Here is a 25,824-nt window from a genome sequence, read left to right on the forward strand (position 1 = left end):
TTACTTTAGTAAATACCACTGGGCAAGGGCAGGAAAACTGGGTAGGACTCAGAAGTGCAAGATGCTGTTTTAGTGTCATATCATCGATCCTGAAATCCCTTTCCTCTCTCTCCAGCTGGCTTCAAAATAACAGTAGTTTAGGACACATTGTGTTTTTGAGGCTCTGGGTACAGAGGAAGATGTGTATTGCCAAGATTACAAGAAGGGGTGATGCAGGGAGTCCTTGCTGTAAGCTGGGTAGCAGGGTTAGCAGTGGGGAGTAAGGCTGGAAAGATGCATCAGGAACCCTACAACGCTTACGCAGATATTCAAGCACCTCCATTCAGGCATTCAGGTTTGAAAACTGTGGCCCAAAGTTTACTTCAAAGTAAACTAAAAAATTATTATTGCTACAAAATACCCACCTCTTCTGGGGTGCGAGAAACCTTACGTCTGCATCAGTAGCACAAATACCACTCGCAGAAAGCAGAATTAAATGCAGTGAGTTCAATTCATAGGCAGAAAACCCTACCTAAAAACCTAGGTTACTTTATGCAAGAAAAGCATGAGCATTGCAGGGCTACAGAGCAGAATTTTTAGCCCACAACAAATGCAACTGCCTGGGCATTCATGGGTACTGCAAACTGCTCTCCACGATACCTGCTGAGTTTAAAACCTGCAGCACAGGCACTGGGGGAAGCAGCCTGGATGATCTGGCCCTTACACTGGCATGAATGCACTCCTTAATATGAAGGACACTAAGAAAGCACCAAGTCGAACACTGATATTGCTTGGTATATAAATCAGTATCTTTCATGAAAGAACTAATTTTATCAGCTAAAAAAAAATTTCATTTCTACATGCAATACTTTGGTTATTGTATGAGAAAAGTCCTTTTCAAGATCCTGCCAGAAATCTCCATCACACCAGGAAATTTGGAATATAACATGAGATCAAGAAAAATCACACAGTAAGGACTATGTGACAAAATTACAGATAACTATGATCAGGAGATCATTCGGGAAGGCTGTAGAGGAAAAAATATTGGTATCTTCAAAGACAGAGCTCAATTAGCCAAAGAGTAAAAAGTGTTAGCACTGCTCCAGTCCAGCCAGATGTTTGGTATGTTGAAATGGTCTGGAGGTTGTTTTTTTGTTTGGTTGGGGTTTTTTTAAGATCAAAAGTTGATCAGTTGCAATGAAGCTCTGAACTGCTTTCTTCTGACCATACTAAAAGATAGCAAAGTGTCACTGTCCAAACAATAATGCCTCTCCACCCAGAAGGGAGTGACTTGCTTCGGGACAGGAGGTTGGCACATTTCATAGGTACTGTGCAAGTCAAATGAAAATCCAAATTTACTTAGCACGTGGCCTTGATAATGACTCCATTATTAGGTTTTTAATTTGCAGAGTCCCTCCAGCTGAACTTACCACAACTAATAATTCCTATTTCCTGGGAATGATGTAGAAGACAAGATGCGAGCACTACTTCTTCTTCAGTAAATGGCCTTTAAATTCGGAAAGAACAAAGTTTTAATCCCAAGTCCTAAGTCATGCACTGATGGATGAAACTTCTGAAAAAAGAATGCCATAAACTGTTTCTGTCCAACAGCATATTAGAAGCACACTGTCTATATTCTGATATACCAGGAAGATCCCTTGTTTTCCAGTTCTTTCCTTTTCTTTTTTTACTATGTCATTAGTCACCCACAGGGGTGCGGGGCCTGAGAGGTGGAAATGTTCTTGATACAGATGAAAAACTCAATCAGCAGAAGCAGGTCTCCAGACTCCATACAATAGGGACTTTTAGCCTTCTCCAATATGTACTGGAGTAAAAAGCACTCAGCTTCTCTGTTAGATGACTTAAGGCTTTCTCAGACAGATGTTCCACCTGTAAGTCCTTTCCCACCACAGAATAAGCAACGAGAAAGTTAAGGCACATTGCTTAAACCATCATGCTCTTTCATTAACAACCCAGCAGTCAAAGTTTAAGTTCTTCACCAAATGACAAGTTTAGGAGTTGTTTTCTCCCTACCAGCAAAGAATAGTTTTCACACTATTTTTGTGATGGAAAGCCTTGAAGAGGAACTAGGCTGTCCATTCCTCCAGGTAGCACCAAGATATGATGGGTAAAGTCAGCATCCCAGCAAAATTTATGCAAAACTTACCATCTGGAACAGGGAAGGTGCAATTCACAGAGCTGACACATGTTAAGCACTCAAAGAATTTAATTTAGGTGGACCTGTAAAGCAGATAAAAATCATGGTCTTATAGCAAGCAACACTCTCTTCACCAGGGTGAGACAACTGCCAATTAAACTACTGAAGCTGTGACACATGGTAGCAGTGAGTGATTTTAGAAATACCGGCTCAGTCCTCTTTTCTTCATTCTGGTCTGTTCGACTTTCATGACATGGAAAACTTCAGCATCACCACGAAAATGAGGGCGTTTTCATAGCTTTCAGTTGAGAATGATGTTAGAATTCAAAGCACTCTGGAGAGATCAGCAATAATATTTTAGTATATTAGCAATAGTCTGCCATCAGGAAAGCTAATTTTTTTCTCATTATAGCCTGATATGAAGCTATGATGTTGAACAGTTAAGTTCACACTTGCTCCCAACCTGTTCTGGTCAAGTTTATGTGGTAATCATTAGGCTTAACCAGAGGGGGAAAAAATAGGAGGAAAGTGTTGGTAAAACACTTATTTCAAAAGAAATAAGTAGTAGTAAATTTCATAGTAGCTATTAATCCAAGTAGCTATTAACACCGAGAGCAGATCAAATGTACTGCCCTTCTGGTTTTTAAAGCATTGCTTTTTTCAGAAGCCTACACTTGAAAATTTGCAAGGGACCAGGAAGGACATCCATTGACGAGCAACGATACAGTCTCAGAAGCCATCAATGATATATTCTAAATACTGTGCACATAGCAAAGATAGCAAAACAAATGCCATAGAAGGAAATAACTAAGTCAAATTAATAAAATTACAATTTTCCAGAATGCATATTGCCTTAAGGATACATTCATACTTGAAATTTAAAAGTTTCTATACTTCGTAAAGAATTGCTTATGTGAAATTTGTGTACAAATTTTGACTGATGTTTTCTTAAGCATAAAACACACAGAATTGCTTCAACTTCTCTAGCAAACTTCCATTTCTCTCATATTACTGGGTTTGAACAGCAGTGAGTGTAAATGTTTCCATTGCATGCCTGCAGATGGTGGATGTGCATCCCCTGTTCCTACCTCAGCTGTTTCATTACTGTACTGTCTCCTTTCAGCAGTACGAAACAAAGACGATAGGCTGCAACAGAAGAGTGGAACTGCTCTGCTTAGATATACCTAATCCCCTTTTTAGGCCATTTATGCTCTGGCCTTCTTATATCCTGTTACCATGACCTTCACTAGTAAAAAAAAAAATGCATTTTTGTTGTTGAAGCTTGTTGCCTGTTCACGTCTGTCAGTGCCTCACAATTCTTGGATGGTGGAAACTCCCCTCAGCCCTGGCAGTTTTTCATTCCCTATTCACCTTCTCCACAATATTTTTAATCTTTATCATCTTCTTGCTCTTTCACTGCCTCTTTCCTAGAATTTTCTGAAACTATTCCGTATCTCCAAGCATCCCTTTCTCTACAATGTTTTGACCTTTCACTGTACCTTTTTGATATAAGATCAGCACTGCACAGAGCACTTAATGTGGGGACAAACCAAGATCCTATACCATGCTGTGCTGATGGTTTTTGGTGCACTTTCAACTCCTTTCTCAGTAAAACCGAATACACTATTATTTGGGGTTTTTTTTGCTTACTGCTGGACACAAGGAAGCACAGCCAGGGCACACAGGAATTACAACTCCAACCTTTCTCTCCTGAGTGCAGCAGCTAATTTAAATTCCATCACTGTGTGTATACACTAGAGCTGCTTCTTTGCAGCTACTGACATCAAGCTTCACATTTTCAATCATCCAATCACTTCCTGTATGTTTATTTTGTGTCTGATATTCCTTGTACATATAAAAGCGTAATTTATACAAACAGGTGCTCAGGAAAACAAACAGCCCATCTTATCTAGGGCACTGTTTAAAGTGTTATACCGCATGAAGCGCAAGCATTCCCAGATTTATTCTTGAGGACTCGTATATAGTAAATGTGCTCAGTTTACACATCCCAAAACTACTTTCCTTAATGCCAAATTAAGTAAAACTTAATCTGGGATCCTAAAAAGTAAAAACCACTGCATTTTCCCTAGCTTTGGGATCATCACCGGTAATACTCAGCTGTAAGTGGACACCAGCTGACGGCTTTGCTGAGGCTGCAGAAGACAGGGTGGAACCGAGCTTCTTCTCTGCTCACAAAACTTAGGTGAGCAAACAGGCAAAGCTTATTTTTGTTGGTAAAGCAAGCAGATGACCTAAAAAACATGCTCAGTAAAAACTTACTAAGTTTTATCCCAAAGCTCCCGTCTTATCCTGAAGCTCACTACTATCAGCCAGGTAGCACAAAACTCTTCAACCAGCATGGGATGTACAAAGTCAACACATTCAGCATTCACATGTATTAGTTATAAATTTTAGAAGTGACAAGTGAGCTACAGTTGTGCCTTTTTTAGCCTGCCCTGGTTTATGTAATGAAATTTTCTCTTCTGTGATCATTTCTAAGTCACTACTACAACTTTGCGTAGTTGTTTTCTTTCCCTTCTTGATTTTATTTGCAGAAGTGAGGGGTTTCTGGTAAGAAATCATTAATCTTAATCTACAAAGCTCTTCATCAATTGACAGCAGAACTGAAATATGCTCCATTTAGACTGTGTAACAGCAAAATTAGAAGCACAATGACCCACTACTGAAACCCAACTGCAAGTGTCCCCCCCCAAGCATATCTGAGAAGAAACTATGAACTGAAGAGCCAGCACTGGTAAGCAGGCTCCATTCTTCCTCTGCCATTCAGAGAAGATAACACCTCTCTACCCACTGACATTCGCTGCTGTAGATGGTGTTGTTTCCAAGAGGGAAAGGAAGGCAATTTAGTAATAGTAATTTGCTAATCAAATAATAGCGTGGGTTTAATTCAATTCACTGCAGCGCACCTTGGAACAGTTCTGTTCTGAGACTGCCAGATTAAATTTATTTGCAAATTTTTCCTAGAGGTGACTTCATACGAGAAATGTAAATTCTACATGCTTTTTTTCTTATTTAGATACCCTTTGTACTAATGGGATTATTTTGATGGATTTACAATGGCACGTTCACAATTTTTTGCTTTCTACATAACTGAGTCTTTCAATCTTTATAAACAACTTCAGGAATTTATTCTCGGGAAAGATTTCCTGCCCTTCCCTACAGGTACACGTGGACACGCATTTTGAAAATCCAGTTACCCCACCACGAGCTATCCAAATGGGTCAGCGACGCCAAGTCCCCTACCTAAGGATGGAAGTGGGACTTTGTTTTCTATGTACTTTAAAGGTGGATTTCTTCAGTTTTAGGAAACTATGCAAGGTTTATGGGAAAGCCTCAAGGCTAAAGCACATTGCACTTACCAAGGTTCAAATTTGCAAGGCTTCTTGCTGGTCACCAGTGGGCTCTTCTCACACTAATAGGTCTGTAAAATGAGGTTATGGGGAATAACATCCTGAATAAACACGGGACAATCTAAATAAGTCTCTGACAGGACTGTAAGAAAATCTAACACTGATGTTAATGACAACCACAGCGCTGAAACAGAATTAAGTTGTTTATGGTAAGCCTTTATAAATGGTGATTCTTTCTACTCCTTATGGAGCTCTTAAAAACCACTAATTTGTAATATTAGAGTGAATACTTACTGATTTCTATTCTTGGATCAGAGTGATTCTTAACTCAGATATCCCACAGTTTGACAGCTGATCTGCATAATATTGTGAATACAGCATATCACAAATCTCAAGACAGTGAAATAAGCCTTCAGTACATCTCTTTTCTGTGCGCTGCAATACAATGCAAGATTTATGGAAAATGCCTACTGAGTGCCAATTCTAACTCGTAGGTATTGGAAAATTAAAACTATATTATAACACATATCATTCTTGTCACTTACTTAGGGTTAACAAAAGCCCAGCGAGACTTTTTAACCCTTAACCTGTTTAGACAATGTCATTTATCTTGTTGCTTAACTTAATAAACGCTTTCTACTTCTTACTGACTTGGCCTGATCAGCATCAAAAAATCATCTGTGAAAGACCACATATGAATATACTATTCTACAGTACATTTACTCCCATTAGCTTTCATTTACTATGAGCATTTTTTGTTTTGCCTTGGCATAAGCTTTCATTCTCTTTTTAAGCTGCATTATTTGAGGACAAAACATTAAGGAAAGGTTTAACTTACTGATCATCTTACTATGGTAAATAGCAACATTAAAAGAACGGGACCAGATTCCTAGAGCATGGAGGTGGCAGCTCACTGACAGATGGGACTGTGCCGGTTTATGTCACCTGAGGACCTGGCTCCAAATGCTAATAATGATAATCACTCAACTACAGTACTGAGAAACAAATCTAGCAAGAAGTAAGAGTGATAAGTAGCTTCACATTACCTTCAAAAAGATTAGTAAGACAGGTTTTTTTAGGTTTTTCTTGCAGATAACCCAGTGACAGAGACTGTTAAGAATCAGACTGCAAAAAGATCAGTGGCAAATTTTCAGGAAGATTTAGCAAAAAAACTTCTGGTGACAACTATCACCACCTGCAGAGGAAAGAAAGCCCGAGGGGTAATCCCCCCAAACCCTTGTGCTACCATGGCAGAAGCCTTAGTTACCCTGCACCAAGCCAAGGGGCTCTGATCCATCACCTGTCCTTTCGATCCCACTGGTCTGGCACACACAATTACAACCTAGAAAAGACAGATGCTACAGTTTCCCCAATATCAGGAATAGATGCTGCCAAGTATGTACTTTGAGGTCCCAAATTTTCCAGACTTCTGAAAAAAACAGAGGTGACTGAGGATACATACTTGGCTCTTTTGATTCCCCAACCTCCTTCCCAGCATGTTTCCACCAAGAAAACACAGCCCTGCTTATTTTGACAGTTAAATAAGACACATTTATTTTGCAAAAGTAAGATGGAAAACTGAAATTACCATTAAAATGTAAAGGGGCAAAGCAGCACGGGAAGCTGCTGGGACATCTCAGCACTCCCCAGCACTTCGGTCTTCCCAATCACCACCAGAAGTACCTAAGGAAACCCAAATGCTTCAATTCCCTGATGATCATGATTTGTTCAGTGAACAGAGCACAAGACTAGGAAATAAATTATCCTCCAAGCAGCAGTTATGAGCAAGGTTAGTTCTGCAGTGTTAAGTATTTTCAACTAAGTGGGGTCTATGAAAAAGGCTTGTTTTTTCCAAGAAGGAAAACAACGTACTGGAGATAGCTGACAAATTATAACAAGCAGGAGCTGCTGATGAAAAGCAGAAAATAAACTTCCTCTCTTTTCATTCATCATGCATGAGGTCCAGTTGTTCCTCCAGACGAACATTACCAAGGACACCTCCTTCTCTTCTTATCTTGTACCGTCTGGGAACAAACACATTCCTTGGTTAAAAAATCCTCCGTGGATTTAGTTCAGTCCAAATTTTAACACAGGAAACTAGTGTTTAAAGCACATCCCTGGAGATAGTTGTTATTTTAGGGCATGTTGACCACTTGGCTCTAATAAAAGTCTATACTGGGACCTAACAGTTTCTCAGCCACTGTGGAGCGTCTATGCCATGGATTACTACAAACCTCAATGGATCATTGGAAAACTACCAGGTTTAGGGGCAAAAATCACCCCATGATCCTTAGGAATATTTTCCCAGGGATGTCTGCACTAAAATTTACAAGTTATTCACCATTTTGCACTGGTGAAGTTAGCAGAGCTTTGCCACAGACAGTTCTTTATTTCCCACTGAAGATCTCTCATCAATATTATAACTGGACTTCACTTTTCCAATGGAAACAACTGCTGCAAGAGGACATGGCAAAAGAACACAATGTTTTGGGCTGAAAACCCTGAAAAAAATAATTTAAGTAAGATTTCACCTAGTTATGAACAAAGTCCTTTTACAAGCTCCTGGACCCCTCCATCCTCCCCCAAAAGCAATGACAGAAAAGAGATGGAAGCAGATGAAGAACAACAGGTAACACAAAATACGATTAAGAAACCTGTGAAGTTATAAATCATTACCAGGAAAAAAAAAATCCCACAATCCAGCTAGAAAATAACTCCAAGTTTCCTCCTACTTCAAGATAAGAGTTCATATCATTTCAGCAGTGATAAACAGTCCCTTGTGGATCTCTACTGGAAGGATGCGACTGCATAACCACAACCGGATTATTGCTTTTCAAGATCTGCATCATCTCAAACTTCAGCTGCTGCTTTTATTTATAATATGAGAAAGCCTACCCAGTGTTATTTCACGTTCTAGTCATTTCACAAAAGAGCTGTCTCCAGTCAGAACTGAGAGGTTATACAAATATTTAGCACAAACATCTTATTTTTATTAGTTTTTCAATCTTAAATTCGTACATATTCAGATTGCATTTAATTATCATCTGTGCCTGGATGTGCTAGGAATAGCAGCTGCCAGGATACCTTGTAATTTCCATTATTTTATAAGAATACAGTGGAAACATTGATCTGACACTCTGATATCTTTGTTTAGCTATTGTGATAGCTTTGTTGATAAGATTTGTTTCCTAAGAGCAAAATTCTCATTTTTCCCCAAAATTCATCTGCCAGGGCTACACAGAAGTTTGAGATCAGGACCAATATATTAAACCGAAAGAAAAATACGAAAACTTCGCCAAAGAATGCAATCAAAAAATCTCCCCACCTCCCTGGCTTTATTCCCTTTTTTTAACTTATTCTCAGATTTCTCCCTGTCAAACTTCTGGTTTGCAGAGAGCCTTGGCCATACAAATCCGTGGGAGTTTTTCCCCACTGATATGAGGAGAGAGATGAAATCTCACCTCTACTTCCCCTGGGGTGATGAGATGTTCAACCAAGGTGAAGTGTTTAAGGAATATGGGTATATACAGAAATTTTGCCTCTGTGACTTACCAAGGGGGATTGCTATTGGATTTCCCCATTTCACCCATTGCTGCATGAAATAGCAATGACTAAGTCACCACTCAAATCAAACCCAGAACAACTGGCATCACTAGAGAGCTAAAAGCGGCGGCGTTTGCAATGCTTTACCCTTCCGAGAAGTGGTCTTGAGCACTCAGTGATCATATTGTACGTGCCAAATATAAACCGGAGATTGGGTTCGAGAGGCTGAGTTGGTGCCCCATCAGGCAGAGGGTCACCAAGATGGCTTAAAACAACTTCTTCTCAATTTCAACTGATTTGTGTGGTGCACTTTCCAATTAGAGCACTGGAGACCTTGGATGTCTATGGACTAGAAGTCCTTTTCTTTCTCAATTTTCCTGTTTTCACCCTCTCATTTTCCACTACAGATTAAAAAAAAAAAAACAAAACTTACAAGGTAGAAGTGACCTGACCTTTCAGTTTAAACAAGAAGCAGGAAGCCTTTCTCTCCTTTCTCTTCCTCAAACTGTTTATTTTGAGCTCTCTTTGTACAACGTAGAGCAGTAAGAAAGGGCACGGGGCTCACATAGTTTGATATTTTTTTTGTAGATCAGCTTTCAAAGTAAACAAGCAATCTGAAGCGAATCAAGCCTAACAAAAGGGAACACTTTGCCTCTAATGTTCCTTTAATAATAGTTTGTATTGCTAACACTAAAGTCTTTCTATCTGCATACACAGACTAAATTATATAGCCATGTCTTTTAATGGGCAGAAACAAAGGTCAAAATCCAGGCCCTTTCATGCATGCTATTACGATGAAAAGTCCTTTTATTTTACATTTCAGTTGTGGGAGTTTCAATAAAAGGGAGTCATGGAACAGTGGGGGAGACAAGACAGACATTTGTGCCTCCCTTTTCAGCTGCTATTAATAAAATGAATGAGGCTTTATCTCACCCATTTATTTTGTAAATAAAACCCTCTTAACGACAAAGCAGTCTTTGCATAAGTGCTGAGAAATACAAAAATAAATAGCACATCAACTATGATCTTATGTGAGGAAAAAATACACAGTCATTATGTTTCCTATACAGTGGGAATCTTTTTAAAGAGGTTACACCGATGCATTTTCTTCCCTGAAGAGGGAAGATGAATATTTGGCTGCCTGCAGATGAACCAGGTTGTACGAATGCATTTACAGAACAATGTATCTATTTGATAAACTCTGAATACCCCTCCCTAGCAATGCAGACTAAAGCTTTTGCTAAATCTGCTCCAGCCTTGTTCAATAGTATACTGCAAAGAGACCAGGAACTTTGGATTCAGAGAAAAAGATAATGATGATCACAATGGCAAGAGTAGTAAACATGAGTGAACACGAGCAGATCCCAAAGAAAGCTGGGCATTCATTTTGAAAATGAAAATATTTTCAGGTCATCTTGACACTACAACTTTTACAGCATTGCTTAAGAACCTGCCAGCAGTCCCCTCTCATCCAAATCTAACTGGGAAGCTTGTACTGACAGCAGGACTTGAATGAGGACGGAGATATGCGACTCAGCTGTTCAGGTGCTTGGCAGCATTTGTATAAAGGCATTATATACTGTACAGTCCCTCCTCTCCACTGATCAGAGTTTGGCAATACCTTGAGAAACCTGAAGTTGGATGATGATGATGATTATTATTATGTAGATAGCTACAAGAAATTATAGTTGATAGGTCTGAAGTCATTAGCTCCCAGCTTTGATTGCATTTTCTCCTTCCCCCCTACCAAATATTGGCTTAGACTAACCAGAGGTTAGGTTTTCATTACTGAAAAGGAATTATTTAATCAAATAATATCCTTAGAATATACGTACATCCTCCTGCCGTTCCTTAACATAAATTATATAGGGTTTGCGGTTTTGTTTGTTTGTTTGTTTGTTCTTGAAAAAGAGGTCAGTATGTAAGATCAGCACAGTTTGCCTACAGGTTATTTGCTCACCCCACACAGCATCCCAGCCAAGCAGAGGGGCAGGGCGCAGGACAGTGATCACAGACAGCATCGCATTACTCCTCTCTGAACACTGCTTGACTGGATTTCTGCTTTGCAACCTGTGAGATTTATACAGGCTTTCCTTCCTAAATCCCAGCTCAGGTGACAATGAATGTTCCCACTGCCCTTATAAAACACTATCATCTTTCCTTCAGTAAACCCTGTTTTGCTCTGATTCAGCAATCTTGCTAATAAAGTCTGTTAGGTTCATATGAGTTATTACAAAAAATATATACCAACTTGCAGTTTGGTTGGAGTTATTTTTAGGAGAAAGGGTAAGTAAGAATCTCTCACGTAGATGTTGCATCAGTATTACAGTACTATGTTCTTATTGTATTTAAAGTGTAGTTAGTTCTGCAGCTTTAAAAATAATTACTTTATACAGAACAGATATCAAACTATATTCTAATCATGAGCACAATCACTGCCTATAAAATACTGCCACTGGGATAATCATAATTTCGTATCCTATTTGATCTCGTGAACATGTCATGAAATAAGTACAAGAAATATTTACTTCTCTGTCACTAGTATGAGCAAATAACTACTTTTAGAAGAGTTAATTATTCAGACACTGTAAAATTAAAATAAACTAGATGATAACAGTGGAAGATTTGCATTATATTGTCCTGCATATAAAAACAACAGCACGCAACTCAATTTCTGTAAGAGGCCATACACAAGGCTGTCTAACACCAACCCAGTAAATGAACAAGGAGACATGATGCACTCTTTCCACTGAGGTGGCAGTACTACTGCCCTTATTTCGCTATTCTGGACTTGCACTTGGGAACAAAGTCATTTAGCCTCCTTAAATCCGAAATGGGTCTCTGTTCTCCATTTCTCTTTCATTTAGAAGAATCAGTCCTACCAAATCCTTTCTCTGAGAAGGAACTGACTCAGAAGACCCTAGGGCTAGAAGAGCAATTACATCCTATTAAATCAGATCTTTATGAGAGTAGTCCATAAAAAGAGACAAAAGAGGGGTCAGAGGGAGGGTGACACAAAGTATTTGTGGATGACTGTGTATAGCATCCAAGAGTCTGCAGTGATCATTGTCCAGTTCGGGAGGAAAAAAAAAAAAAATCACATAACTGCAGAGTTAGGAAAAAGCAAAACAGGAGAGAAAAGGATGAGACACTCCAGCACACCTTCAGAAGTGAGAACAAGGATAAATGCATTGGCCAACAGATTGATGATGAAACCTTACAGCATCACAAAACTTGGGCAAAGGCTGTGATAACCTGCAGGAGGCAACAAGGTGATGTCTTGAGGAACACGGACAGTATCTATATGCCTGCTTTGGTCTCAATTCAACAGCAAAAATCCCCAGAGACTGAAGAGTTGCTCTGAGGTTTTCACTCATCTGAGACCAGACAGCTCTGCCACCTCTGATGGGAGGTCTTCTACAGCCTCTTGCATTTCTCTCTGTAGTTCAAGTGGCTACGGATTTGGTCTTCCCTTATCAAGTGGCTACGGATTTGGTCTTCCCTTATCAACACCAAGTCTGACATCCTGTCAAATCCAGCAGTTTCTAGGAATACGTTCCTTTCCCAAAACGTCTCCAACTCCCAAAAAACCACGTTCCTATGGGAAGTCACAATTAGATGCTTCATTGCTTTGGAGAAGCTACCAAGAATGAAGCGAGAAACAAAGTCTCCTTTAAAAATAAAAGGCGAATCTCCATGACTGAAGACAAAAATAAAATGAAACTAAAGAGGAGAGGAAAAACTACTAAAACAAGGGCTGGGGGAAGTGTAGGCTGTTTCTTAACATGGGTTCTTAAAAAGCTGCTTCTTTCCTTTTCATGCTTACAGAAGTAGGAGCCCACAGGCTATTCGTAGAGCTATTTTTCCTCATTCAGGTTCTCAAGCTGTGGTGGAGAGGTGTAACCCCAATATTAATTTGCAGAAGGACAAACAGTCAGGGATGATGTTACAGCACCCACTGCCAATACAAAATCATGAGCAACAATTCATGTATTCATGTTATTTCAACTATTTTAACCTTCCTTTTCCCCCTGCTCACTGTATTATTTCTTCCATACTTTATGGGAATAGCAACAAACATAAAACAAACTCTTTACACCTATTAATATAGTATCTAAAAAAATTAGAATATCTGTTTCTAATGGCATGACTGTTATTCACATGAGAGCCTAAAACTTGTACCTTGTTACCTGATTTATCTACAGCTCTGCTGATATATTTTCCTTTCATAATGCAACCATCAAATCTGACATACTGCAGTTGTCATCTTCAGACAGAGAGGGAGCACAACAGGAAACATTTGGTTTCAGATGTGGGATATCACATTTATCCTCATTAGTGTGAGGTAACACCCACACATAACTCAAACCTGTCAACACAGTACAGATCTAGATGTATCTCTCTGAAACAGACCTTTCCACGTTTTCACATTTTTAAGTGCTTTCAGAAAATTTTAGAAATGTTATGCCCAAAGAAGGCTTTAAGCCAACAAATGCAAACCTGCAAAACCAGAACTTGGAAAATGTTTGGGTTTTTTCCTTAAAGAAAACTGGAGGTGGTGGACTAATTTTAGAGGCAGAATATGATTAACCAGCAAGAACCATTTTTGGCTCTGAAAGCAACTTCAATTTTAAGACAAACAATCTGTTGAACCACTCTTACAGCAATATACTTTCTCATAAGGTCGTATTTCTGATAAGTTTATTTAATTCTCAAAATTGTTTTACTTGCAGAGTCAAGAGTGCCAGTATAGACTAGTTCAGACGTATAAGCCACAGCATCACTCGTCCCCCTTCTCACTACTAGTCTCATCAGCCTGGAGGAATACTGTTGCTGTAGGTGGTCAGAGCATGTACGTTTAATGCTTCCAGCAATTTCAGCCCCTAATGACTATTGCTTATATCACAAATAAATTTTTGGGAAATTTTTGGTGTTGCTAGAGATTAGGGGCATCTCTTTACCCAATTCAGTTAATATGCAAAAGTTGTGGAGTTTTTCTGCTACTTAATGAACATAGGGGAATTAAGGGGTGTTCCCTGCCCCAAATCATTTCAGAACCTGATGAAATACCAGTTCCTACCTTGCTACTTCATATAAATCCTTCTTTCGTAGTTCATGAGAGCCATCCAAGACAAATGGACATGTGCCATTTGCCTCAAGAGTCCATTAGAACCAGCTTCCTTCCCATAGGGCTTAAGGGAAAACTTTGGAGTGGAAGAGAAACCCTCAACTTGTACAAAACACTACTCAGGAAACACGGGTTGCTACAACCGCCCAAATCCAACGGCTCTCCACATCCTAATTGTCCTCTGTCCTGAGAAGTCTTTCACAGGCATAGGACCTAGTAAATCCAACGGCTCTCCACATCCTAATTGTCCTCTGTCCTCAGAAGTCTTTCACAGGCATAGGACCTAGTTTGTGTTACTATTTAATGATCACACAGATACCTGATGACAGCACCACTACTAAGGAACAGACAAATATTTAAAATGCAAAGCATTGAAATACTGCTGTAAATAGCAAAAACCTGTCTGTAAATAGCAAAAACCCTGCCTGAGGTCAGGTAAGGTATAAAGCCATAAGTAGATCTCTTTTCACTGAGCTTCAGTTGCGATGCTACCTTCTCTCCCATCCTGGCACCTATCCAATAGTGCCTTTTATGGAGCCCTTCAGGTTGTTGTGCCCCTCTGTGGGTACCTCCTATTAGGGTTTCCCTCCCCTCTGGAAGAAATACATTGGCATCAACCTCGTGAATTTTTGTTAACTGAACAAATGTATCCTTGACTATCTGCATTTAATACATAAGGCATTTCTAAGGTGGTTTGTGCCACAAATCCATCAGGCCCAGTTACCTCAGACAATTAAACTAAGTAAACAAGCAGGATGATGCTAGAGAAATATAGTGTTTTAAGGACTGGGACATAGTGGGGCCAGCAATAGTCCTAAGGTGTGAAAAGAGGTAAGTTGGGGGCCCTTATTTTCCAAGAGGTGGAAATCTGGCCAGGAAGACACAGACTACTGCTAGGTCAGCCCAGAAGCAAAAAACTAACAGCAAAGCAGGCCTAAATTTGGGATTCTGCTTGCTGAGAAATTTCAGTTTCAGCTCCTGACAAATAGCTTTGTTTTCTCACTGCAGACTCAGAGCCCAAGTTCAGCCCAAACCAGTACTTCCAAGGCTTCAGACCTGGTAGAAACAGCAATCCTTGGGCTTTCATGCTAGGACCCCGTCTGCCTCAGTGCACCAAGGCAGAGAGACGGACCCAGAAGGGCTCTCCAACAAACACAACTCTCATCCTGTAGCTCCTCAGGGCTGTATCTCATGGAAGTCCAGTCAGGAGTCCACCAGAAAACCAGGCAAGTTTCCAGTTAAATCCTACCTATAGATCAATGACTTTTTTTCTTTTTTTCTTTTCATTTTTTCTTTTTTCAAACAAAGTATTTGCACAAAATTTTTCAGGTTCAAGAAATGCAGTGCCAGTCCAAAAACTCCAGATGCATGGCCAGGAGAGGGAAGTCTACCAGAACTGGGGCAGTCTCCTGTTTTAGAGGACATTGAGCATATTAGCAGTTACTGCGTTTAGAGGATGAGACTAACCGCACATCTCCCTTAGCCTTGCACAATTTAAAAGCTACAAACACCCTGCAAAGTGAGCTCCCACATCAGTGCGTGTTCAGGTCAGAAGGTGTGTAGATTGAGAGCTCCTCAATCTGGTGGGTATTTCTCTCCTGTTGGGACTGATTCCAATCCAGCTGAAGCATGGCACATGCAAGAGGCACACTCTTACCTCTCAAACTCAACAGCTGCCTCTATCCAGCATGCTGCAGATAGAGAGAACATCTTCCTTTTGAACACACTACCTCATTCTGATTTCCCTCTGATAGCACCTCAGTATTTCTACTCCAAGAACATTTCTCTCAGTTTCCTCTTCTCCACATCTAAATCACGATTTTCCGTTTCCTCCCATTTTCTTGTACTGTGTGTCACTTCTCCCTGCCCAGCTTTGCAGTTTGACACATAATAGGTTGAATAATTAAATATATGAAAGATTTTCTTCTTGTGTTCTCAATAACCTCAGTCATTTCTCAAACTTCACCGTATTAACCGACTTCTCATCTCTACAGTCCAATCAGTTCATACAAGTGCTGCTCTGGCTCCTAATAATAAAAAGAAATACAAGGAGGGCAGGAAATCTGATGCAAGACATGGAATAACAGGACATAGAATACGAAGTTTTTACTCAGTCATGGCATGCATGGGAGCACATGACTGGAGGGGAAAGAGTCAAGCCTGCTAGTGTGGGTAGGGTTGGGCAAATGCACAAATAAAAATGACTGCATGTGTAAACCCAGTATTGGACACCAGGAAATTACCTTTCTGCTAGAACCAAAAAGAACATGGAAAACTGGAATCAAGCCTTTTCCTGACTCTTTGCTGAGGTACAAAGCTATGGCCATTCCCACCCAAGGAACACAGCAAGCCTGGAATTACCTTCAGAAAGCATCATAAAGCAGTAGTGAAGAAGAAAGAGTTTGAAGGTCAATGCTCATCATTATCCAGCCTTTGAAGATTCACCGAGCTCAGCAAGTGTCATGTACATACATATTTTAACATCCATGGTAAAGAACCAAAATACTCAAGGATCATAATTATAAAGGTCTCACCAGGACTAGTAGAGTCCTCGTGTCTCGAGGGGAAAATTAGAACAGACACTGTTACTGCTTCACTATGATAAATGAGAACGCAGAAAGTAACAGTGAAAATGATGGATGTTTTCAAATCCATCTTAAATTATTAAAAATTAGTCTAAGGAAACATCACCAATATATAACTCAGACTTCTGGTAAGAGGCTCTATCTAAACACTGAATCATAAATTATAAACAAGCATAGGAGTATTGGTTATCAAATGCTCTACATAAGTAATTTTTATTCATATTAATCATGGCTACAAGCCCAAGTAAGGAAAGAAAGAGGAATTAATGGAAGAAACACTTGCAGCATTTATTTGATTTTTGAGAAAAGAAAATACCTCTCATCAATACTCATAAATATGGGTTTCTCCAGTAGAGTTTTGTAGAGAATAAAGTTTATAGTTGGGGGCTGGTGGTGGGTGTTAATAACTGAGAGGACACAGAATGATAAGCCAAAATGAGCTAGTGAGCCTGCCCTCATAACTATAATCCAACCCATTTGATAACGTCTTCTTCCATTTCCATTACTTCATCATCACTCATTGCATTATGTCTAAACATAGACTATAAACTCTTCATAATTTTGTTTGTAAAGCATTATGCATATTTATGGAGCTATCTAAATAATCTTAAATTAAGTTACAAGACCAACCAAAGACTGGGGGAGAGCCAAGTCATGTCCTCATACATAGAGGGCTGCCAGAAGAGCAAGGATAAGCTAAAGTGCCCAAAAGATGCAAACGTTGTCTTTGACACGCATATGTTTTAGAAGACAAGAATCAAGAATTGAGGGATAGATTTTGGACCAATAATTAGAAACATCTGGTAAATTCAAGGAAGTGACAGTAACAGTACATCATCATCATATGTACCTAATAAAGGGTCATCTGAGTACCAAGCTGTGTTCAATACTCCAAACCATGGTGGAAACAGTTCTGCCCATAAATCCCCCCAAAATCCTCTCCAAAGAATATGAAGAGGCTGAGCAGGAGATAAGTATATGCTGATTTTGACAGTGTCCTGTTGTTATGGGGTTTTTCAAGGGACAACATTGAACACAACATCAAAACCAGCCGTGCAGCAAAAATACTGTGAGTGTGCCTCTGATGTGGTGGTGTTTTGGGAAGCAAGCACAAAGCTGTGCAGTGAAAAACCTCCACATTTTACTATGAAAAAGAAAATACTATTCGACTATTATTTTAAAGCAGTTTTTTTATTAGTGGTAGAACAGATCCTCCACCTCATCAGAGTAGTCTCTGTATTCATGGAGGATTGAAAAACCTCAATCTTTCCATGTAATGCTGGGAGTGGAAACATATAATTTGCTTTGGCATCCCCCACTAACTACTTCATAATGCAAAATACCATTTGAATGTGCGAAATGTAAAAATATTAAAAGCTGAAGGAATTAAACCTGTGCCTTGAGAAAGGACTTAACCTTAAAAGGATAGAACATTAAAGCTGTTTTGGGAAACTAGTGAACAGCATTTGCAACTATACAGCATTAAGAGTTTGGCAGGAAACCGTTTTTAAAGGATGGCTTACTGCCTTGAAAATACTTTTGTTTAAAAGAAAAATTAAGAAATTAAGTTGTGCATGTACACGTACAGATAAACACACAACTTATATATAACCTGTAGTTTACCTATATTTGCTCAAAAGATACGGGCAAGCAAGAAACCTCCATTCCCCTTAGGTGTTACCTGGCCAAAATGCTTGCAAGTCTACCAGATGGCTCTGGTAAGGAGCAAGAAGAATTTTATAAGCATCTATCCATTTGCATTGTACCAAATCAAACTGAGAATTTGCTTGTTGCATTATCCGAATTAAAACAGTGACATTTGCCTCAGAGCTCATCATCAGTCACTCTCAGAAGAGGAATGCTGCACTAGATGGACATGAGGTTTGATCAAGCTTAGTAACTCCTACAGATGAACATGCACTTCCTTTAAAAAAAACCCCACATACATAAAATATGCCCAATTTGACACGTGAAGAGTTAGAGAACTTGGAAAGAATAAGATACAAATGCAAATAGCTGACATTTTGGAGAAGCAGAGCACTGGCAACGCCTATCCCGCTAAAAGATTTTCAGAAACCTGACAGCTCCCAAGAACAACTGAATATCGACTGCTCTCATGTTCCACCTAGAAAACAAAACCCTGCCACAACACATACGGTGATAAATCAGATGTGCTAAGCTGAAGATGCTACACTTATTTTGTGCACAGGACAGAAAAATACCATTTTCTATTATACAATGCATTGCTTCTGCGGAGAACCCCACGTGCTTTATCAACATTTATAAGCTTGTCCTCACAATGCCCTATAAGGTAGCAAGCCATGGCCATATTCTCCTTGTTTTACAGTCATTTCCCATTTCCATAACACCATTCTTTCTGTTAGGTCCCTAATTTATATAGCAAACCATTGGTATTGCCTCAAAACCAAAGAACTATATTTAGTGGAGGTTTATTCCAATGGATCTCAGTGCAAGGTTAACAGCTTTCACCCTCTTTCTTTATATAGGGAGGCACACAAATCTAGTTGGAAATTTACCAGGCAAAAGCAGTCCGCACAATTTTTCAACAACTGTATTCAGACAACGTCTTTAACCTCTTTCTTTGAAACAATTTTTGCCATGAAATAAAGTTTTAGTCTCTGTATGTGTTGAAAAAAGGAAATAAATATTAGCTTTTTAAACCGTACCTTCCATGACATACACCAGGGAACCCACATCTCCTTCCTTGATGATGCAGCTGTCTTTGCCATACTCCACAGGATACATACAATCCACAATCTCCTGGATCTGAGACAGCTCCAGATTCTTCATGAAGTCATTGTCAAGGATCGCTTCCTTTATTAGCTCCTTGGACCTGCGGCAAAAAAAGACAAGATTTATCCATGCGTCCATCAGCCGAGCTCATTAATAGCATTTGAACTTTAGCACAACTGCACAGTGCCGCAATGAGTATTTCCTTGGAAAAAAATTCCAATATTTTCCCTAAAAGTCTGATAAAGTCCATCTGCAGAGAAGTAAAAAAAATTACAGAAATGTTAACTTGTAATTATTTTTTGTAAATAAGTTTTAGATACATCAAGTATTGAAATAAAAATAGATTTCATGTGATTGCAAGATGCTCTTTTAGCTACAAGATTCACATCTATAATAACACCAAAGAATAACACAGCTACTTGAAATATCTTCCATATACAAAACTGAAAGGAAATACAAACAAGAAGTTGAAGGATTTATCACTTAGTTTATTATATTTTCTATTAAGTTATACAAACTGGAACACACAAAAGCACGATACCGCACTGACTCTTCGAGTATTAATCAAATAGCAAAGGCTATATTCACATGAGAGGAGGCACCAGTGTTACAGGAGTAACACCACCATTAATTCATTTCTTTGATGACTAAATGGAAAATTCCGAAGTTATATTAGTATGCATAGAATTATACGCGCAGTTTTGGTTTGGCATGAGATCAGGCTGGAAGTCTGGAGTTCTTAGTAGCCACTTTGCAAAGCTGAGTAAGGAAGGAGTTGCTTCCAAAGATACAGATTTCAGAACTCAAAGTTCACGCATTCTCTGGGAGACTACCCAAATGGGTATGTAATACAACCTGCTATCTCTAGAAGTGCCTCTGCCAGTGTCATGTTATGACAGAAAATGTGCAACAAAACCACTGACATGTTTTTCCTGATTTTCCTGAGACTCTTTCCATTTCTACTGCTAAAGCACTCACTACACAGTGAGTCACACTCAGGTGAACCCTCCAATCTTCCCTTCAGACTGTCAAGTTCAACTTCATCCGTCTGCTAATGCAGCGTAACCACGATGTCATGACATTTTGCAAAAAACTCCTAAAGCAACTTGTGCAAATGAACAACTGAGAATGCAAAATCTAGACCAAAACTAAAGACCCTAAAACAACTACAGGCTGGACACCAGGTCCTCGGCCCTTCATTTCTCACTCTGCGGCTCCACCTCTGTGGGCTGAACTATTAGCTAATATGAACATAGCCCAAGCAGATGACAGCTACTTGCAGAGCCTATGCATTCAAAAGAGTTTATCTTTTTGAAATATGAATATGAAACAAGGTTTTCAAAGAAAGATACATTAATGGATTGTGTCTTCTTGAAAAAGAGACAAATTGGGACTTCAGAACACCAAAACCAGCCAGACGGCCTTGGAGGTATTATGCCTGTGCTATAGTCCTTTTAAAATATACCTCAAGGTTATATGCAGCACAGATTCAATTCGTTAACATTTAAGGTGCTTTTTATGCTTTTGACAGATTTGAGGTTATTTCAACAAAACATGCTACTTTACATCAGAGTTCATCACTAGTGACCCAGCTGAAGTGCAGGATGGAAACAGACCAGACTTCAAGTATTGTCTGCAAGATGACACAGACTCGAACTGCTACAAAACCCTTTTACTCTTGAGAAATTTAATTTGACTTCACATAGTGTCACTCCAATTCCTTGTGCATGCAAATAAAAACCACCAGAAAAACCTACATCTATGTTGCTTCTTGCTTTCAGTAATGCAAGAAGCTGGTAATTTGTAAAGTTGACCAGATGACAGATAACCTGCTTTCCTCATTCCCTCCTCCTGTGCTAGAGCAAGACTATGCTTTTGATGCTATGCCTTGACTCACTACTGCTCTTTTGGTCTTAGCCACCTCCACAAGTCCCCCAAATCCTCCTAACAAAGGCACTAATTATTAGCATTACTCAAACTGCCTGCCGAAGAAGAAAGCATAATAAAAGCTTTCACGTTAGTCATATCAACTAGCATTACAATTTCAGCCATTTATTTCATTCCAAGGCTCAAAATGAGGCTTTCTCCTTGATAAAATAAAAGTCAGCCTTTCAAGCGGAGTGTTTGTAAGAATACCCACAAGAGACCAGAGGGAATTCAGACATGGCTCAAGTCAGACCTCCCCTGTTAATTTAGAGGCCCTCAGCAAAAAACAATGCTTTACTTGTCAGAATCAAACACAGCAAAGGATTTGAAAAGGATCTGGAAAACTTGGTCTAAATGACAGCAAAGGAGCAGCACAGAGGCTAGGAAAATCCATTAGAAGTCTATTTTGGGGAGAAGCAGCAAAACATACACAACATGAACAACTTAGGGAATTTATGAGCTTAATAGTGTTATTAGGCTAAGAGTACATCTGAATCAACTGATTCACAGCCTCTGCCCTTCAACATAGAAATATCAGAGAAATTAAAGCTCAGATGCCCACCAAGTAATTCAAACCCTTTTGATGACAATACAAAACACATCCATTACGAGGAAAAACACGCCAGCTGGGACATCAATAACGCAGTTTCATCTCTGCCACATCTAAGCATCTTAAAATTAAATATCTCCATAGAATGGTCTGGATAATAACTCGGTCACGCTTGAATGTAACCAAAATAGATATTATTATTTAAGGATAATTAGTTAAAATGAGACTTCAAATACAAAAAGCACCTCCAGCTGTCCATAAACAGTGCTGGCTGTAGGAACAAGCACCTTGCAACCCAAACTGCATATTTATGAGTGTATTCGCATCAGACTATACCACGCTTCATAGTTTGTAAGCTACATTGTCATAGCTACAATAAGAGTTACTCTGTTGTTCCCTGCAAGAGAATATTTGTCACTCTAATAATTCAAAAAAATTATTCATGCAACGTAGATTACCATTCTCACATACTTGCACATGCCAGGCCTTCAGCAACTTTTACATTATTTTATTACGCAGTTTTCTTTCAATATAATTCACAGGTGCAATTTCAGGTAAATAATTCTTTTCTTTTATATTTATTTTTATATGAAATGAAACTCAAAGCATGTAAATTAATTCATAGTTCACAATTATTCCATAACAAATGCATTTCTAAACCACACCATTCCTTAATCATCATCATTAGTATTTTAAAACAGCATCTATCCCAGGTGTGTGAATACACAAATCTACCTAGTAATACAAAAAAGGTATTTAAAATGGTCAAAAACACAGTCCTCCTATTGCAAGTAAGTGGTTTAAACAAGATACAGCTGTTTCATTACCCTTATTTTCAAACAGTATTTATTCTGTATTTTCTGATTCAAGTTTCTAATAGAAACAATCTGCAAACACAATCAACTACAATATTTGTAAGGGAACAGGACTATTTCCAAATGACCCTGTTTTAAGAAGAGGGCATTTTCATGAATATTTACTTAGCGCTGAAATGAATGGCTCCTAATGCAGAGGGTCATTCAGAGTATAAAGTAGTTGTCATCTTTACTCTCCAGAGGTAGGCACCTGGCACTAAGCCATCACTATTTTTCTGAAAGATTAATGATCAAATGCAATGGAGACTTGATGAACAGTTTTTAAAAAAAAAAAAAAAGGCACAATCCTCTCCAATACATCCTTTCCCAAATCAGTTTAAGTCCGTCACAGTAATTAATAAGGCAACAGTAGGAACAAGCTAATTGCATTCTAATTTGCAAAGTCATGCAAAAAGCACCTTAACACGTTTGCTAAAAATATACTTAATACATAAAAACCTGTATGCCTGGTTGCAAATGCCTCTCAGAACAAAGCATAGAAACGTGCATTAATTCACACACCTCCTAATCCTGTACTGGGGGCTGCTCCGGTCCTCCAGCCAGATCAGAGCCAGCCACCAACCCTCCCAACAGCCAGCATGACAGCTCAGGAGCAGCAAAATGCCCAGAAAAAAATTTCAAACATGTTTCTGTCTCAGCAGGCAGGGGCTCTGCACAGAACCCGTGTTTCAGCTGTGCTGCAAAAGGCTTGTATTAAAGGTTTCCCTTATTGCAGTGGCCATAAAATGCAGAATTTGGTCAAGCATTTTGCTCAAAACCCTGCTGCTAATATCTGCTGGCTACTCATCAAGCATGAAGGCAGAAGATAAAAATTTTCGTTTGTAGCAGATGTGAAAAAACAACCTGAGAAGTTATGCAGTCCTAGATAAGAAGCAAAGTTAATGATACAGTGGGTTGCAATGTACATAGTAAAATACCAAACCCTGTATTACAGCCTGTTGTTATCCTGTCAGTAATTTATGTTTTACAAAGAGCAGACTGAATAGTCATCTCAGGCTCTTCACCCACAGCAAAAAAACACGTTCTCTATGCTAAGTTTGTACCTTCTGGCACGTACGATAAATATTAGAACAAAAAGTTAATCTTCGTCCCCAAAGGTCTTATTTCAACATTGGAAAAGCCGCTTGCAGAGTTTAAGGAAGGGAAGAATTTAAGTGCAGATGGAAAGACTACTGGGACTACTATCCCATATACATCTAGGCATGCTTACAGAAATGCGAAGGCCTCCTTGACACATACCATGCTGATACAGCACCAGTTTGCAATGGAGTTTGCAGGAACCTGAGGTTCAAAGGGAGCTGCAGTAGCTACGTAGGTATCATTCTCCAGGTAATCTCCTGCTGGCAGGAGTTGATTAAATAGAGGTGGATCAAGAAGAATAAAAGAAATTAAGAGTTTGATTTAGACAACACTGACACAGAACAGTTGGAAGCAGATGTGAATTTTATGGTGTTCACAAGTATACCACCACAGCTATGTACCAAAACCATTTTAAACTATCAGGCTGGAGCAAAGCAAGAAAAATGAAAAGCAATGTACAAGGCAGACAGGCTGGAAGATGTCTCAAAAAAAGGGGAAGAAAAAGTTCATTTTGTATTAATAGTCGAGAAGAAGAAGCAAAAAATACACAGGACCCCTTTTCTTTAGCTGTTCCTCTCTCCAAACGTTAAATAAAACTTTTCAATATGAACTTTTATGCCAATACTAATGGCAGGGGAAGGAGTATTTTTTCTAGTCTCCCCCATCAAAAGTCTGCCAACTACTACTAATGACCTAAAGCCCCGTATTTAGGAGGGAAACATCTACAGGAATTTGACCAAGCAGAGAGACAGTGTTCACTGCCAGGGCTGAAGTTTAAAGCAGTAGAAATGCAGCTCCCTGGGAGATGAGAACTCCTTATTTACTGGTATCATAAACCTTGCTCAAAGCTACCACAACCAGTAGCATCTTTTTCATGCTGTTTCATCATTGCTGTAAAAATCCAAATTAAATACCCATGTACATCCTTTATGACTCTCCACCAACTAAACCTATCAAGCATATTTGTAGAAATTCACGCCCAAGCACTCCTTTTTTGGGAGCTACCATATCCATATACCTCCACAAGGAATTAAGATTATTTTAGTAGATAAGAAACATGGAAAAAATCTGTGGCCTCTGACCCAGAATATAATGAGTGATACAAGAGTCCAGACAATCCCTACAATCACCATCTGTTTAAAATCCACACCATGAAATGTTTAAAAGTGTTTACTTCTACAAAATGTGGCTATGGAAAAAAAATACTTCTTTAAAAAGAGAAAACACTGCCAAGTATTATGCCTGCTCCAGATTTCCAGAAACTACTCAGTGGGATATGAATACACTGTAAAAAGTATTAAACAGACTTTTTTTAAGTTGCACCTAGACATACCTCCATTTCATACAGGGGCATCCATTTCAAGTAACACAAAAAGCAAAGGCCGCAAGTTTCCAGCAGGTTTGGGGAAGCTCTTCTCTCAAAGCCCACGTTCACAGAGCTTTTAACCATGTTTTTAAGCCCGGGTGTACTTAAAAGAGTATATAAGACTAGAATGTATACTTACATGCTGGTCTGGAATAGGACCTCACCATTTCAGTTCTCAGTCTAGTTAACACCAAAACACTGGAGTTACCCATTATGAACCTTTTTTCCTCTTTAACCAACAAAATTAAAACCTCTGACAGAAGGGTGTATGTTTAATCACTGAGGACAGCAACATAAAGAATGGCCAAGATAAGTAATTTGGATATGATGTTTTAAAAGTTCTCATGGAGATGCTCCCTTCAGCATAGAAAAGCCTCCACCTTCTAAAAAGTAGTAAATATATAGATACAGAAGCCTTACTAAACAACTGCTATTGCTTACTATAAAATTATTCAATCCACCATGTGGCCCATAGATCCTACATGTATTTATCTGCATACTTTATCTTC

General features: G+C 39.1%; 1 protein-coding gene across 2 annotated transcripts in view; it reads right to left on the reverse strand.

Moving 5' to 3' along the window:
- The window catches only part of PRKG1 (protein kinase cGMP-dependent 1), a 529,338-nt gene that overhangs the window by 444,269 nt on the left and 59,245 nt on the right, over positions 1–25,824 (reverse strand). For both annotated transcript variants that reach the window (XM_075505445.1, XM_075505444.1), the window contains exon 2: positions 19,452–19,618. In XM_075505445.1, coding sequence (XP_075361560.1) covers positions 19,452–19,618 — 167 coding nt within the window. The remainder of the gene's footprint in view (positions 1–19,451; positions 19,619–25,824) is intronic.

Source organism: Mycteria americana, chromosome 6, assembly GCF_035582795.1.
Source record: "Mycteria americana isolate JAX WOST 10 ecotype Jacksonville Zoo and Gardens chromosome 6, USCA_MyAme_1.0, whole genome shotgun sequence".
Classification (NCBI taxonomy): Eukaryota; Metazoa; Chordata; class Aves; order Ciconiiformes; family Ciconiidae; genus Mycteria; species Mycteria americana.